Source organism: Rhineura floridana, chromosome 12 (genome assembly GCF_030035675.1).
Source record: "Rhineura floridana isolate rRhiFlo1 chromosome 12, rRhiFlo1.hap2, whole genome shotgun sequence".
NCBI classification, from domain to species: Eukaryota; Metazoa; Chordata; class Lepidosauria; order Squamata; family Rhineuridae; genus Rhineura; species Rhineura floridana.
Window position 1 is genome coordinate 34543416 of NC_084491.1, and position 15185 is coordinate 34558600.

The window sequence follows — 15185 nt, forward strand, 5'->3', positions numbered from 1 at the left end:
AAAGGGTGGCACCTTGGGAAGGTATCGACCTCCTGATATATATATATATATATATATATATATATATAAAAGCCAGTCCAGAGGCAGATCTTTCTTCAGCTGTTTCTTCCATAGCATTTTCAGCTGTAATAGGCAAGGGCTTCACTGCCCTACCTTTCCTGGGTCAGATCCATCATCTTCCTCACTGACATCTGTACTTCAACACTATTCATTGCTATAGGAGTTCAAAACCATCCTGAGAAATTTTGGTGAATATATCACACACAGACACACATATCTTCTGGAAAGTCTGTGGAAATCTAACCCAAAAATAAATGTCTGCATTCACCTTGCATTTTGCTTTGTGTGATATTCATTGGCACCTTTACACAGGAGTGCTTTCCTTTCCCTGCACCAGCTACTTCAAGTAGGAGAGAAGCTACCCTTCTTTAGTCTTCACGCAGTCCCAAATTTGCATGCTGCTCTTCCAGCAAACTTCCTTGTTCCAGTTTCTGAAGTCTCACCTTGTTCATGGTCTCCCAGAATGTTTTAAGATGTCCATTTCTATTGTAGGAACAACCTAATACTCAGTACCTTCCTGCCTTAAATCAGGGAAGCATCTGTTCTAGCACTGGCTTTTCAGTTCTTTCTTAAAAACTAGAAGCTTATAACAATCCAAGAAGCTGTATCATCTGGAGTCCTCCCTCCCCCCCCACACACACATCCACAAAGTCACTGATAGGGATGGGTGAGAGTTTCTATTCAGTTTGCATTTCAAGCAGAATTTATCAAATTCACAATTTCCAAAACAATATGAGAACTGAAACACAGCCATCCTTTGAAATTCGCATTTATTAGAATTCTGGGATGCAGTTCGCCAACTGAACAACATTTACAAAAATGCATATATTAGGGGAAAGTGTGCATAAAAATGATTACATGAGTGAAAATAACATGCAAAAAGGCATGAAATGATGAGAAATGGCTCGCAAAAATGTGTATCTTTGTCAAAACTGCCTACAACTATTTGTTTATTTGGAGAAATTCTTAATAAAATTGTGAATTTTCATGAGGTTTTTTTTCAAGTACATGAAAGGTTGTCATACAGAGGAGGGCCGGGATCTCTTCTCAATCGTCCCAGAGTGCAGGACACGGAATAATGGGCTCAAGTTGCAGGAAGCCAGATTTCCTGTTAGAGCCATACAACAATGGAACCAATTACCTAGAGAGGTAGTCAGCTCTCCAACACTGGAAACATTCAAGAGCCAGCTGGACAGCCAGGAATGCTTTGATTTGGATTCCTGCATTGAGCAGGGGGGTTGGACTTGATGACCTTATAGGCCCCTTCCAACTCTACTATTATTCTATTCTATTCTAAAAAATCGCAGATCGCTGTAGAAAAATAGAGAACTGAATTTAACATTGGAAAAATGAGAAACTGAGAGAACCGAAACTGACAGATCTTTCCATCCCTAGTCATTGAATACACAGAGTCCTTTGCCATTTTAAGATTCCTTTGACCAAAGAGCACTATAGTGGGGGCACAGGAAGTACTATAAACTTGCAGGAACCATCACAATCCCATAGGACACTACAGAGATTTATTCTTATGCCCTTCCTACAATTGTCTGTGGGACAACTCCCTAGCCGCACAATGTCATCAGTTTGGGAAGTTTCTATATGGGTGGCAGTTGGAGAATTCCCCCTCCCTCCGGACTCATGTATTATCCTGCTTGCGGGCTTCCCCCAGGCACCTGGTTGGCCCCTGTGAGAACAGGATGCTGGACTAGATGGGCCACTGGCCTGATCCAGCAGGCTCTTCTTACGTTCTTACATACATCTTGAGAATTCCCACCCCAGAGTATGGGGAGGAAATTGTGGCAAGGAAAAATATTATCTTCCTATAGAAAACAAGCACCACCACAATTTCACAGAGCTTCTCTGACATCACCACCCCCGAGTGCAGTCTGTTAGGCAAGGCTTTTGAGAATAAACAACCCAAGCAGCTCAGTGATTGCAGGTTTGCTTCCAAGTCGCATTTTCTATTGCTGCGACATAAAATAAAAAAATTGACTTTAGCAAAAGGAGGCAGGGAAGAGCTCTGTAGCCTTATCTGGAAGCTATTTTCTCCACGTGCTGGAGCTCTGATTAGAGTGATGGATCCATCTGACACCACTCACAGCCAGGGACAGCTGTAATTGCTTGGCGTATTTGTCACTCTCCTCCACGTCATGGCAGGCGGCAGTGTTCACTGCCTTTAACGCCAGTTGGGACCAGAGGTGAGGAGCAAATCCTACAGTGCCCCACTTTCCCTGGCTTCCTGTCCCCACCCCAACCAATTGCTATTGGCTGATAGGGATAGCCGCCTCAATCCATGTGCAGGGCCACTTTAACACATGCTCCTAACAGGCTTCATTTTGCTCATGCCCACACCATACTTTAAAGCACTATTGTTCCATTTTAAACAGTCATGGCTTCCCCCAAAGTGTCCTGGGAAGTGTAATTTGTGAAGGGTGCTGAGAGTTGTTAGAAGATTCCTATTCTCGTCAAAGAGCTACAATTCTCAGAATGGTTTAACAATCAATCCCTCTTCCCAGGGAGCTCTAGAATCTCTTCAAATGTCAGGCAGGAGTGCCATCAGTGTTTGAGATCACATGTGTTTATTCCTCAAGGCCAAACAAGAAGCTATACAGTAGATTATGTGTCTCCTGCTTGACCCTTCCCATTCCGGATATTTTTCTGCTCAAAATTGCCCCCAGATTTTCTCTGGAGGGGTGGTCAAAGCAACAGGAGAAAGGCAGTCTTTCATAGGAAAATGGCTCAAGGGAGGAGTTTAATTTATTTGCTTTGTCAGTTAACCACTTTATATTTCTGCAGCCCTCCCCTGCTGTTTCTTTTAAAGCAGACAAACCCTGGGAATGAGATACGGCTGGATGTGTCTGTCATGTAATGTCTCATGTGGCCTTCTGGGGTGACTTTTTTTTTAATCCACCTTGCCTTTTCTACATTCTGAGGAGTATATCTTGTGATAAACTTATAAAGGGCCAAAAATGCACAACTCTTGCTTAGGATAAGCAAGGCATGGGATAAACAAGAGGATTTTAAAAACAAACACAAATCATCCCTCTATGACCAATAATCAAGAAAAAAAAATAACATGTTAAAAACTGCAGTAAACTGCACAGCATGCCTTCTGCCACTGCCACATACAACTGCCAGCACCTATACTCTGGAACTCCCTGCCCATTGATATTAGACAGCCCACTTCACTGTATTGTTTTCGGTGCCTGCTGCAAATTTTTTTGTTTAGGAAAGCTGACTCAGACATGTAATTTTAACATGCAGCTTTAGTTTATTGTGTCTGTTTTAAAACTGCTGATTTTACTTATATTCTGGGAGATTTTAGGTCAAGTTGTTTTTAATGTTTGATTTTATGGGTATTTTAAACTGAATATTTTGTATTGTTTTATGTGAACCACTTAGAGGTTTGTGATAATTAAGTGGGATATAAAGGGTGTTAAATAAAGTAAAGTAAAAATAACCCTGGTCACTGAAAGACAACTCACATATGTATTTTAACACTTCACTTCAAAAGAAGAAGAAGAAGAAGGCTCTGGATTGGATAGTCACTGATAGAAGCCATCTGCATGGAAATCACTGACAAAAAAACACAATTGTTGCTATCACATGGTGAAGAAGAGACTAGGGGTAGCCAATGCGGTGCCTTGCAGATGTTCTTGGATTACAACTCTTATCACCGCTTGTTAGCATGCCCAATTGCCAAGGATTATGGGAATTGTGTTGGAGTTTAAGAACATCTGGAGGGCACTACATTGGCTGCCCCTGCTATCGATACAAGAAATATGCTTATGGTTGGTGGTAAACATTATATGAGGGGGTGTAGGCTAAGTCTCTTCAGTAGGCTAAGCCCATGCTATCTTGCAAGCACTGGAGCAGCAAGGGTCTGTATCCACCCTGGGACCTAAAATGTTGTCTACTGCTGATTGATTAATTTCTGATGACATCTCTCCCATCACATGCATCAAAATGTTATATCAGACAGCCTTGCAAAACCAACAGTGCTATCAAATGTACCATGAAAGTCAAATGAGATTAGTTCAGGGCTTTCATTGTTGCATGTCAGGAGATGTTTGCAAATCCTGAGTACCCTAGAGCCCATTCCACAGGGCCTAAATTTCCTGAGGTGAAACTAGTAGGTAGGAGTGTTACATTTCTCTACAAGGAGTGATTACTACTGTGCAGTGGGTGGCATTATTATTACGTCACTTGGCCTAAACTGGTGTTGATAATCGAATTCTAGTGACTCCCAGAAGTCAGTGGTGAATTTGGGGTTCAATGTGGACAGAACCTATGGCAGGGCAGAGAGTGTTGCCAATCTCACAATGTTCCAGACTATATGAGGCCTACTCAAAGGCCATGCCAATGGCATAAGTATCTAAGCCTAGAGGTCTCTGAGACTGCTGGTGCCTGCAATGCATGGCTTGCCCTTCCCCTAATTCACAGGATAGGGAACGGAAATGTAAGAACATCTGAGGCTTTCAATGCTGTTGCACTTATGCTTCCTAAATATGCACCATTCAGGTGACAACAGTCTCAGAAGCCTCTGTAGGATATGGTGTACACCACTGATGTCATAGGCTTGCACTAGACCTAGGCTCCATCTGCACTACATATTTAAAACACTATTATATCACTTTACACAGTCATGGCTTCCTTCAAAGAATCCTGGAAACTGTAGCTTGTTGAGGGTGCTGAGAGTTGATAGGTAATCCCTATTAACTTCACAGAACTATCATTCTCAGAGTGGTTTAACAATCAGTCCTGCTTCCCAGGGAAATCTGGGAATTGTAACTCTGTGAGGGGAAAAGTGGTCTCCTAACAACTCTTAACAACTGTAGCTCCCAGGATTCTTTGTGGGGAAGCCATGACTGTTTGGTATACTACTGCTTTAAATGTATAGTGCAGATAGGGCCTTAAAGCCGGGCAGAACAGCCTGTTGCAATGAAGGTTCTGTCAGGCTCTGATAAGTGAGTCCCAGAACTTCACTGAAGTCCACATCAAAATTGTGCCTTTTAGTCCACTGAATTCTGTTGGGTGGCTTTAGTCAGGCTAGACTCCATGGAAGATGGAAACCATTTTATCCTCTGCCATATTTTGGCTCCTCATTTCTTTCTCTTTTGCCTGCCCTCTCTCAGACAGCTTAAAGCATCAAGCCTTTTTCCCCCCTTAGTTTCTACCAAATTCCTTCCCTGAATGCATCCATGGTGTAGAGAGCTCTGGGGTCTCCTCAAGTGAGGGAGGTGTTTAAATTTCCCCACCACTGAAATTGTGCCCATAGGCTCTTTACCTAGTAATAAAGAAACAACCACCATCTTGTGAACTGTGAAGAGTCTTAAAGGAGCTCCCATGCAGGGGCAAAGAATTGGTCCACTGTTCACAGAAGGATCGTCAGTTAATTAAACTACAGCAGGGTCCCACTGTATTATCCTGTATTAATCTTAGTTTAGCAAATCACATTTTCCCTCTCTGTTCCACCCTTCCATGGCACCTTTTGTCTGACTGCATTGCAAACTCTGCAAGACTTCACTTTAGTTCCGCATAGTGCCTTAATATAGCGGGAAGCTAATTTCATAAAAGGTCTCCTGTTGAGAGCCAGAATTCTAGGCCCAAGCGTTGTTAGGGGCAACCACAGACTCCTTGTTTTGAATACAAGGGTATGCTATGCTGAAATCAATATGAAAGATAACTGACAAGGTCTCTGAGGTGTCATACCATCACAGGTGTGACCTGGAGGTTTGACCAAAAAGAAGAGAATCTTGATTCCTCCGTTAATCTTAATAAACAGAACAGTTGTGCTAATAAATGGTGGGCAGTGTATTCCTTCAGAAGGAATCTAATATACCACATCTGAAACAGAGAAGAAAAAGTGAGTAGAACTGATGTGGTTGTGAGAAGAGGTATGTAAGTTGGCAGCTAAGAGAAAAAGCTGTAAGCAGAGCAGTGCCTCACTCTCTGATCTCGTAGCCTCAGTCCCACATATAATGCTGGGCTACTTTACAAGGACAAAGACCCTCCGTGGCAGAGAGTGGTAAGTGGCGGTAACGCAGCCGAAGCTCTGCTCATGGCAGGAGTTCGATTCCAACGGAAGGAGGAAGTCGAATGTCCGGTAAAAGGGGTCGAGGTCCACTCAGCCTTCCATCCATCCGTGGTCGGTAAAATGAGTACCCGGTATATGCTGGAGGGTAAAGAAAGGCCGGGGAAGGAATGGGCAAACTCACCCCATATATACAGTCTGCCTAGTAAACGTCGCAAGACATCACCCTAAGAGTCGGAAACGACTCGCACTGTAAGTGCGGGGACACCTTTACCTTTTTTTACTTTACAAGGACATTGTAAAGATAAAGTTATATGAAGTGCTCTGAGTACTCGAGACATGCAATGTAAGCACACAACATATTATCAGTCACTTCCATGGATGCAAATCTGAAGGGACTATTTATTGACACAAATCCTTCAGGAAAGGAATAGCTTCAGAATCGATTGAGCAAATCTTCAAGAGGTGAAATGGACTGAGGAGAAGATTTCCCATCCATTTGACCCATTTGGCCTATTTTGACCTATTTGATACTTCTCCCTTAAGATTTTACTGGGTTTGTTGATTCTGGTTGTGGTTGTTATATTAAAGGGAGCCCTGAACCAGATAGTAAAGAATGTACAGTGTAAAGTGTGAACTACAATGTAAATATATGGTGATGTTTGGGGAGGCTGAACTTCACATTCAGCACCAACCAAGACTGGGAACCCAATTATGTATTTATTTTTAGTTAACATTTTTGTGTCTACCTTTTGGTTCTATAGGAGAGCCCCCTCCCCCTGAAAACGCTAGCCATGTTACTACCAAACAACTGTAAATTGATGGGCAGGGGAAGGCTGTGATTTGCAGGAGAGAATCTGCAGCCATGGCACTAACTGACCATCATTTGAAACTCCCTTTCCCCAGGCTCTTTCCCCTGTGATGTTGGAAATAAACACAGGGTTGGAAACTGGCTGAGGGAAGCAGTCGAGGGGAGGTGGTGAAGGGGAAAAACAGCAGTGGGGAGTAGGATTAAGCTTTTCCTTCCCTGACTACTTTTTAAAAAATTATTTTGGCCCTGGTTATGCTCCCATTGAAGATCAGTTGTTAGTTGTCTTATAATACCAAGAAATCAAGGACTTGTATGAAGTGAAGTATAGGCCGAGGAACAGGCTGTGACCCTTGGCCTCTAGCTTACCCTTCTCTGACAACAAAAAGGGCTCTTTTGCAAGGCTGGCATTATAAATTATTTAAGGATAACTGAATCATCTATGCCATCACCTTTTCTTCATACTTCTCTTCATTCACTTTCAGAAAGTATCTACTGTTTTCTGACTTGCCCATTCACTTTCTAGGGTTGCCAGGTCAGAAGCATCCCAAATCCTGAGATTTTGGGGGCAGGCCCTAGTGCTGTCATGGAGTGTTATGGGGTGGGCCCTGGGACCACCTGCATCCCATTGCGAGGGGCAAGGGGGAATTCCCTCCTCCTCACTCCCCAATGGGATGCAGCCGGTTCTGAAGCCAGGGGTGTGTGACAATGGGCCTAAATTTCCCCCAGAGAAGGGGCCCTGGGGCCATGTGCCATGGCCAACCAGAAACCAGAGATTGGGGCACAGAGACCAGGGGAAGACCCCCCAAAATGAGAATCTTTGGGTGAAACCCAGCGACCTGGCAACACTACTTCACAGCCCTGCCACCCCTACCAACCCCTTCTTCATCCCATTTCTTATTTACACAGCACTTTGGTCATGCAGTGGTATTTATGAGACAATATATTTATTTTTATTTTATCTTCATTTTTCTCTTCCATTGTTTCCTCACCTGGTTTAGAAATAAGTGAGCCCACAAGCTCAACCTTGTTCCAAGGTCAGTATTGTTCTTGCTGTGTGTCTCTTCTGCTCTGCCTCCTTTAATTGCAACCTCCCCACCCACCCACGTACCCCTCTGCCGCCACCACCACCCTTCATTGCACATTGCCTGTTTCCCTGTCCGATTTGCATGGAGGACGGTACCACCTGCTGGGCAGCCAAAGAGAGTACAGGTTCTGACTGGCCTCCTCGTCTCCATCATGCCATGTCTGATCTGTTGACTCAGTGATTTAGAGCTTCAATATCCAGTTCCATATCTCCTCTTCCTCCCACAGATTAGATCCAAGTAACTAAAAAGGTTTCTACATGAAATATATATTGGCTTTATATCAGGGATGGGGAACTTGTGGCTTTCCAGACAGTGCTGAACAACAACTCACATCAGCCCTGGCAAGTATCAGATATGATGGGAATTGCAGTCCAACAATATCTGGAGATCCCAGTGTGGTGGGAGTTGTAATCCAACAGCATCTGAAGGGCTACAAGGTTCCCCATCCCTGCTTTATACCTAAGCACTTTCACCATCAATGCTTCCTCCTCAAAGAATCTTGGGAATTATATTTTGAGGAAATCACACACAAGACTACACTTTCCATAAGCCAGTTTACATCTATAGTCTATATATATGTCTTCAAGTATTCCTATCATAAGTCTTTATTTTTAGAGGTAATACCAGAGCAATGCCACAACTTCTCAAAAAAGATTTTTTGGGTTGGGTTTTTTTTTAATCTCTTGAACCATTGGAGAATTTCAATTCCCTCTGCACAATATTTAGCAAAATTGTAGAGAATAGAATTCCCAGCCCTCTAACTGCTGGAAAATTACACCTCCCTCCCAGAGAATCTATATGAAGGGTAGCTAACATGGTACCCTCCAGATGTTGTGGCCTCTTAACTCCTATCATATTTCACCATATTGGCTGAAGCTGATGGGAGTTGTAGTTCAACAACATTTGGAAGCCACCATGTTGGCTACCTCTGATTTATGGCACCAATGGTGTGGGAAATCAGGAGGACATTTTTGATAAGCCTTAGGTCAGCCTTTCCTGACCTTTGGGTTCCCAGATGTTGCTGGACTACAATTCCTGTCATTCCCGACCATTGGCCATGCTGGGTAGGGTTGATGAGAGTTTTAGTCCCACAACATTTGGGAACCCAAAGGTTGGGAAAGGCTGCCTTAGATTATACCCATTGGGGTATAACATTGGGGTTCTAGTGGTCCTAGGTCAAGACAATAACTCCCATCAACCTTGACTGTTGACCATGCTGACTAGGGCTGATAGGAGCTGCAGTTTAGTAACATTTTGAGGGTACCTCATTGGCTATTTCTGTGCTAGGTAATGTTATCTGAGCAGATCTTCTTATGTGGGTAGTACTAGGGATCTGAAACAGATGTTTCTCAGTCAGCACCCTCACCTAACTACAATTCCCAGGATTCTTTTGGAAAGTGGCTGCTTTCACACTGCACTTTATTCCATTATTCTGGCAATTTCTTACCTGGTAATTTGCACATTATATTTGATCTTTTGCATGATGTACAAACTACTTCTGGAATTCTAATGGAATATAGTGCAAACTTTTGTGATAAATGATACCAGAAACAATCTGTTTGCAAGCTTGGGATCCCGGAAAATCACGGGAGTTTTTAGCTAGCTGCAGCTGCTCACATGACAGGCATCCCAGCATGCAGTGCATTCCCACCCTTTAGGTGTGTTTTTTTTTTGTATGTACACATATATGTCAGATGCTATAGGGAGAAGGGTTGCATGGCACCAGGACGAGATCTTAGACCTCCTACACAGTGAGGAACTACAGTGTGCATGTGTATAATGGGTGAGGGATGAAAGCAAGACATTGTTCATTGTAGCCATGTGAAAGACATTTGCGCAAAATGCCAGTACATTGGCTGAAAAAGCTACTGTTCCTTAACACAAGTACTGCAGTGTGAAAGGAATTTTAGAAATCAGGACAGAAGCTCTACCATTTTAATCCATTAAACTAATGCAATAAGCCCCATGTCTGAAAGCAGCCTGTGAGCTGAAAAATCCATATAAAATCAATATAGGTTTGCAGAGTAGATGTGTGTATAGAATAGGGTTGCTGAAATGGACTCAGGTCTCCTGTCTCTTCTTCTCCCTATCCATAGAGCACCCTTCCTCATTCCATGGTCAGGGTGGAGGTTGGCAGAGGGGTGCTGGGATGTGTTCCTCCAGCTCCCCTTAAAAGAGCATGTATAGGCCAGCATTGACCAGGGCTCAAAGCACCACCATATTATTCAGGACCACAAGAAGGGCTGCTTACCACTCCCACATGGAATTAATCTCTGTGTAGTTCTGTACTCATTGAAGCATAGCATGAATGTTCTTTTTTGCTGCTCCTGCCCCAATTGGGCTGCCGAAAGGATCAGCCGCTACCTCTCTGATGCTCTTGCGGCAAAAGCAAAACAGTACATTTGGAATAGTTGCATAACATGTAACAAGGAAATGACATAATTAATTAATTGGTGGCATGGTGGGTGGGTGGAGAATGAGTTTAAGCAGAAGGAGATGTGGAACTGGCAGAAAGTGGCCCCAAGTTGCACCAGCTGGCAGATGGAGAGGAATGATTGTTAAGAGGAAGCATGCGCCAAATCCAGGTGTTTAACCAGGGTTGATCAAAAACAAGCTGATGGAATGCAGGTGAGGAAGAATTCTAGCAAACTCAGCCAGCTCTCCAACCTACCTCCCATCTTCATTGGAGATACATGATTTTAGGAATTAAGCTAATTTATCCTTGTTCACGGACCTCCATCAGATTTCATCACTGATTCTGGGAAATGAATGTGGTTTGTCTCTCTATCAATCTGCATTTCCTTCCACCTTGCAGAAGCAACGCTGATATGCAGCTGCCTCATTCCGAAAAGCAGAACTTATTTATTAACTCATCTGTTCTTTTTCTTTCTTCCCCCCCCCCTATTTTTTTCTTTCTTCTTTTCTTCTTCCCGCATGGCTTCCCTGTGTGTGTCTCCTCATGCCTCCCTACATTCTGCCATGTAAGTACCATTAGCTTATATACCAGATGTAGCAATTTTTGCATTCTTTCTATTAAAGGAATGTTAAGGGGGGGTCAAAAGGGTAGAGGGTGGTCACTGCAAGGGTGGTGTATTTTTTATTTTTTATTATTTTGCTTTTGGGAGTAAAGTAAGATGGGTGGGAGGAAATTTTCTGGAGCACTGAAAAAGAATGCTTCTGGAAATCAACTGGAGGATCCCAAATGGAAATGGTTTGAAACTGTAGACATTAGCGGTTTGAGTAACTAATTGGAAGAGGAGCCAGAATAATTGGGGGGGGGGTTGAAGGGAGGGATATGGTATCAAATATGCTATAAAAGTGGCCGAAGGCAAGGTTATCTGAAAGATTGCCTTGTCTTTATACACCAGCCATATCACTTGGATTATCTGGAAAAGCCCTCCTAACTGTCCCACAGTTGGCTCAAGATTGTTTAGTTTCTACACAAACAGGCTTTTAGGATAGCGGCACCAATACTTTGGAACACAGTTCCCATTGAAAGCTACATTTTTTATATTTTGTTGCCTGCTCAAAACATTTCTGTTTCACCAAGGGTTTTCAGAGAATTAATTTGATTCAGTGTTGGTCATCTATTTTGTATTTTATGGTTTTATTTTTTTATTTAACAAAATATATATACTGCTTGAATATAAAGACCTCTAAGCGGTTTTACAAAAAACATTAAAATGATCAATATAACAGTTAAATGAGTAATTAAAATCATATTTAAAACAATTAAAACTAACAAAAAAATTAAAACAGGTCAGCATCGATGAGTCTTAGATAGGCTTGCCTAAACAAAAAGGTTTTAAGCAGGGGCCAAAAGAAATACAGAAAAGGTGTTTGCCTGATGTCAATAGGCACGGAGTTCCAAAGAATATAATTTTATGATGTTTTAATGATTTTATTGTACACTGCCATTTTTTAATGAGTTGGTAGTATAAAAATACTCTTATAAATAAATAAATCATTGGTGGCCAACTTCTGGCATGGTTGCCACAAGCAGAAGGAGATTATGGCATGTCTAAGTAAAAACAGGAAGAGCTTTGCTATGCCTCATGGCTGGGCCTACACTCTGGCCTGCCTTTCTAACACCATGCTCCTATCTGCTCTCCAGCTTAGTAGACTAAATCAGTGGTTCAGGACTGAGCCAAAGTATTCGTCATCAATAATTTTATGTAGGTTTTGTGGAAGTGGGGGTTGACAAATTTTCTCCAACTTTTGTTGGGGTGGCAAAAATCAATTTACACTTTTTTGGGCAAACACTTGCATTTTAAATTCCAGATCATATGGGGAACTTTTCCCCATTTTCTTTTCTCCACACCCATGTCCCCTCTCTCCCTTAGACTTTATGTTGTGGTGGCAAGTGGGCTCCTCCGCCATGTGCCCCCTCCGAGGGTGGTGACTTGAGAACAGGCTTTTTCAGTGGTGGCTCCCCATTTGTGGAATGCTGTCCCCAGGGAGGCATAGCTGGCATCTTCACTATCTACTTTCAGGCATCAGGCAAAAGCATTTCTTTTTACCCAGTCTTTTGGTCCTTAATTTGGAGGATTTTAGATGTCATGGCCTCTTTCAGTGGATGAGATGTGTTAGACCCACCTTTTGTATGTGTGTCAATGTGTTTTTAGGTTTTTATTTTGTTCTGGTTTAATACTGGTATTTGATGATGATGATGATGATGTGATGGCAACACTCCAAGTGTACTGTAAGGCAAATCTGGAGAACTTTTAGCCCTTCAAATATTGCTGAACTACAGCTCCCATCAACTCCAGCAAGCATAGCCAATAGCCAGGGATGATGGGACTTTTAGGCTGTGGACACACTAGTCGCCAGAGCAAAACGTTTCCGTCAGCCACACCTGGACGGGGAACAGGCTGATCTGCTGACCAGTTGTGAAATCTCTGTGAAGCTGAATTTTAAAAAAAACCCACTCAAACTGCTCCCACCAGTTTTACAATAAAAAGGGGGTTTGACTAGCATTGTGTGCCCCCGTTTTCAGAAGAGAGAGATGGGGATGCACTGGAACCGGCAGAACATTGAGTGTGGTTGTAGCCTTAGTTAAGCAGCATCTGGAGGGCCACAGGTTCTCCACACCTGCTTTAGATCTCTGTGGAAAGACAAACCCACAATCACCCATGTGGGCATGCACATATACTAATGCATGCATGTGCACACGTACACAAGCACACAAATACAAACAATGTCCCTGGACAGATGCTACATTGTGCCATAGTGCCCTTCCACAGAGACATTGTGGGGATGCAATGACCCTAGAATGGCACCTAAATGAGGATGAAAAGTTTCAAAAAGACATAGGATTAAGAATGCTTAGAAAATTTCCCCTGTATGAATTTCTTTCCAGGTTGAGTTAGAGGTCCATCATACATCCTTTTGGGGGGCGGTGGGAGTGAACTTTATTCAGATTGCTGCAAATGTCCAGTTTGCTGCAGTTTTCATTTGGTATCTTTTGAGTACGGGTTATTGATGCACACCAGCACGCCACCCAAAGAGATATGATGAGCTGCATGTGTACTGTTTTACCCACTTGAATGACACTGCATTATGTTTTTGAGCAGAAAAGGTTGGTATTAACTATCAGGCAAGAGACACATTTGCTTTTCTGTTTATACAGAAGGTATTGTAACCTTACTTTTTTTTTTCCTGTTAAATTAACTTTTACACCCTACTCCTACATGAGTTTCAAATGGGACTGACCAGGACAACTGCTTTGCTTCAATAGGCTTCAACTCCTAGACCAGATGATCCTGCACCACCTATTTAGCCCTGCTTTTTTAAAACATAACTCACAATGGTGTAAATTAATTATACAAACCATGCATATTCATCCTATAGCATGGGCATCATAAGCACCTCCTCCCTAGAACTGATCTACTGTAAGTTCTTTTGTAGACTGGATTTGGAGTGAGGACTTCCATGCTGATCTTTACCAGGAAGGTGTGCAGAGAATGTGTGTGTGGTTGTGTGGTATACTTCACATGGTTTTAGGTCTGTCTCTGCAATCTCAGACCGCTAGATACCTGCTACCTTTTTGTAAAAAGCAAAAAACAAAAATGTCATGTCCCCAAACTTGTATAGCATCAACCCAGATTCTGCCCTTGATGCTCTCGGGCTTTGCAAGTTGCTAGATCATCTTGTGTTTTTTCCTGTGGCATGAGGTGTTTGTTTAACTGCCAGATTGAAGAGACTAATGAATATCAGAGCTGAGCATATAGCGCTGAGTCATCGCCATGTGTCAGGAAGAGATGTGGCACATGGAAACAAGTTGAAAGTATGATGAAGCAGATCTCGGCACATTTCCCCCCATTGCTTATGGGTCCCTGCAAATCATTTTGTTGCTTGCTACACTCCAGAGTGATTTCCTACTTCTCTTAAGCGAAACCAGCACAAAGCATTAAGAGTGGCACTGGATTCAGTTTTCTTTACAGCAAACAACCTTTTTAGATCCATGCATTCAGCGCTCATCTGTTTGTCCAGATCTTGCACCAACAGAAGGACTTTGTACTCTTCCATAATTTAGAGTAGCACTGTCTGAGAGTTCTGCCTCTTGGTGAATCTGGCTATTAGGGATAGACAAATCTGTCCATTTCAATTTCTCTCCATTTCTCTTTCCCCCCCCCCACATTTCCACATTGCAAATGTTTTTTTTTTAAAAAAACCCACATGAAGTCCTCACAAAAAATTACAAGTTTCATTCAATTTTGCCTAATATACAAATTTTGGCAAGCCATTTCCCTAATAAAACACACTTTTATATGTTAATTTTCACTCATCAATCCATTTTTGTGTACTCTTCCTTCTTATATATGCATCCTTGTAAATGCTTTTTTGGTTAGAGTACTGCATCACATGCACACCCAATAAAATGGAGAAGTGCAAATTTCAAAGGATAGCTGCAATAAATATTAAAACTGATCAGCATTGAAGGCATTTGTATAGTACACATGCATAGACTACACATACAGACTATGCATGCAGATGTGGGCATGGAAATGATGAAGAAATTCAGCAGAAATGTGATTCCTGGCTTCTCTTTTTCTTCTTTCTGGACGTCCAGAGCAGGGCTGTTGCTATTTCCTAGGGAGATCTCTCCCATCTTTCATCTCCCCAGCATTAACCTATTTTAATGAAGGCATTGGCACTCCGAAAAATGCCTGCCCCATTACTGCCTAGAAGTCAC

General features: G+C 42.5%; 1 protein-coding gene across 8 annotated transcripts in view; it reads left to right on the forward strand.

Moving 5' to 3' along the window:
- NTM (neurotrimin) overlaps nt 1–15185 on the forward strand; it is a 1016090-nt gene that overhangs the window by 991852 nt on the left and 9053 nt on the right. For 2 of the 8 annotated variants that reach the window (XM_061592409.1, XM_061592404.1), the window contains exon 7: nt 7904–7939. The exons of the other annotated variants lie outside the window; for them this stretch is intronic. In XM_061592409.1, the coding sequence (XP_061448393.1) occupies nt 7904–7939 (36 nt within the window). The remainder of the gene's footprint in view (nt 1–7903; nt 7940–15185) is intronic. 8 annotated transcript variants of the gene reach the window in all.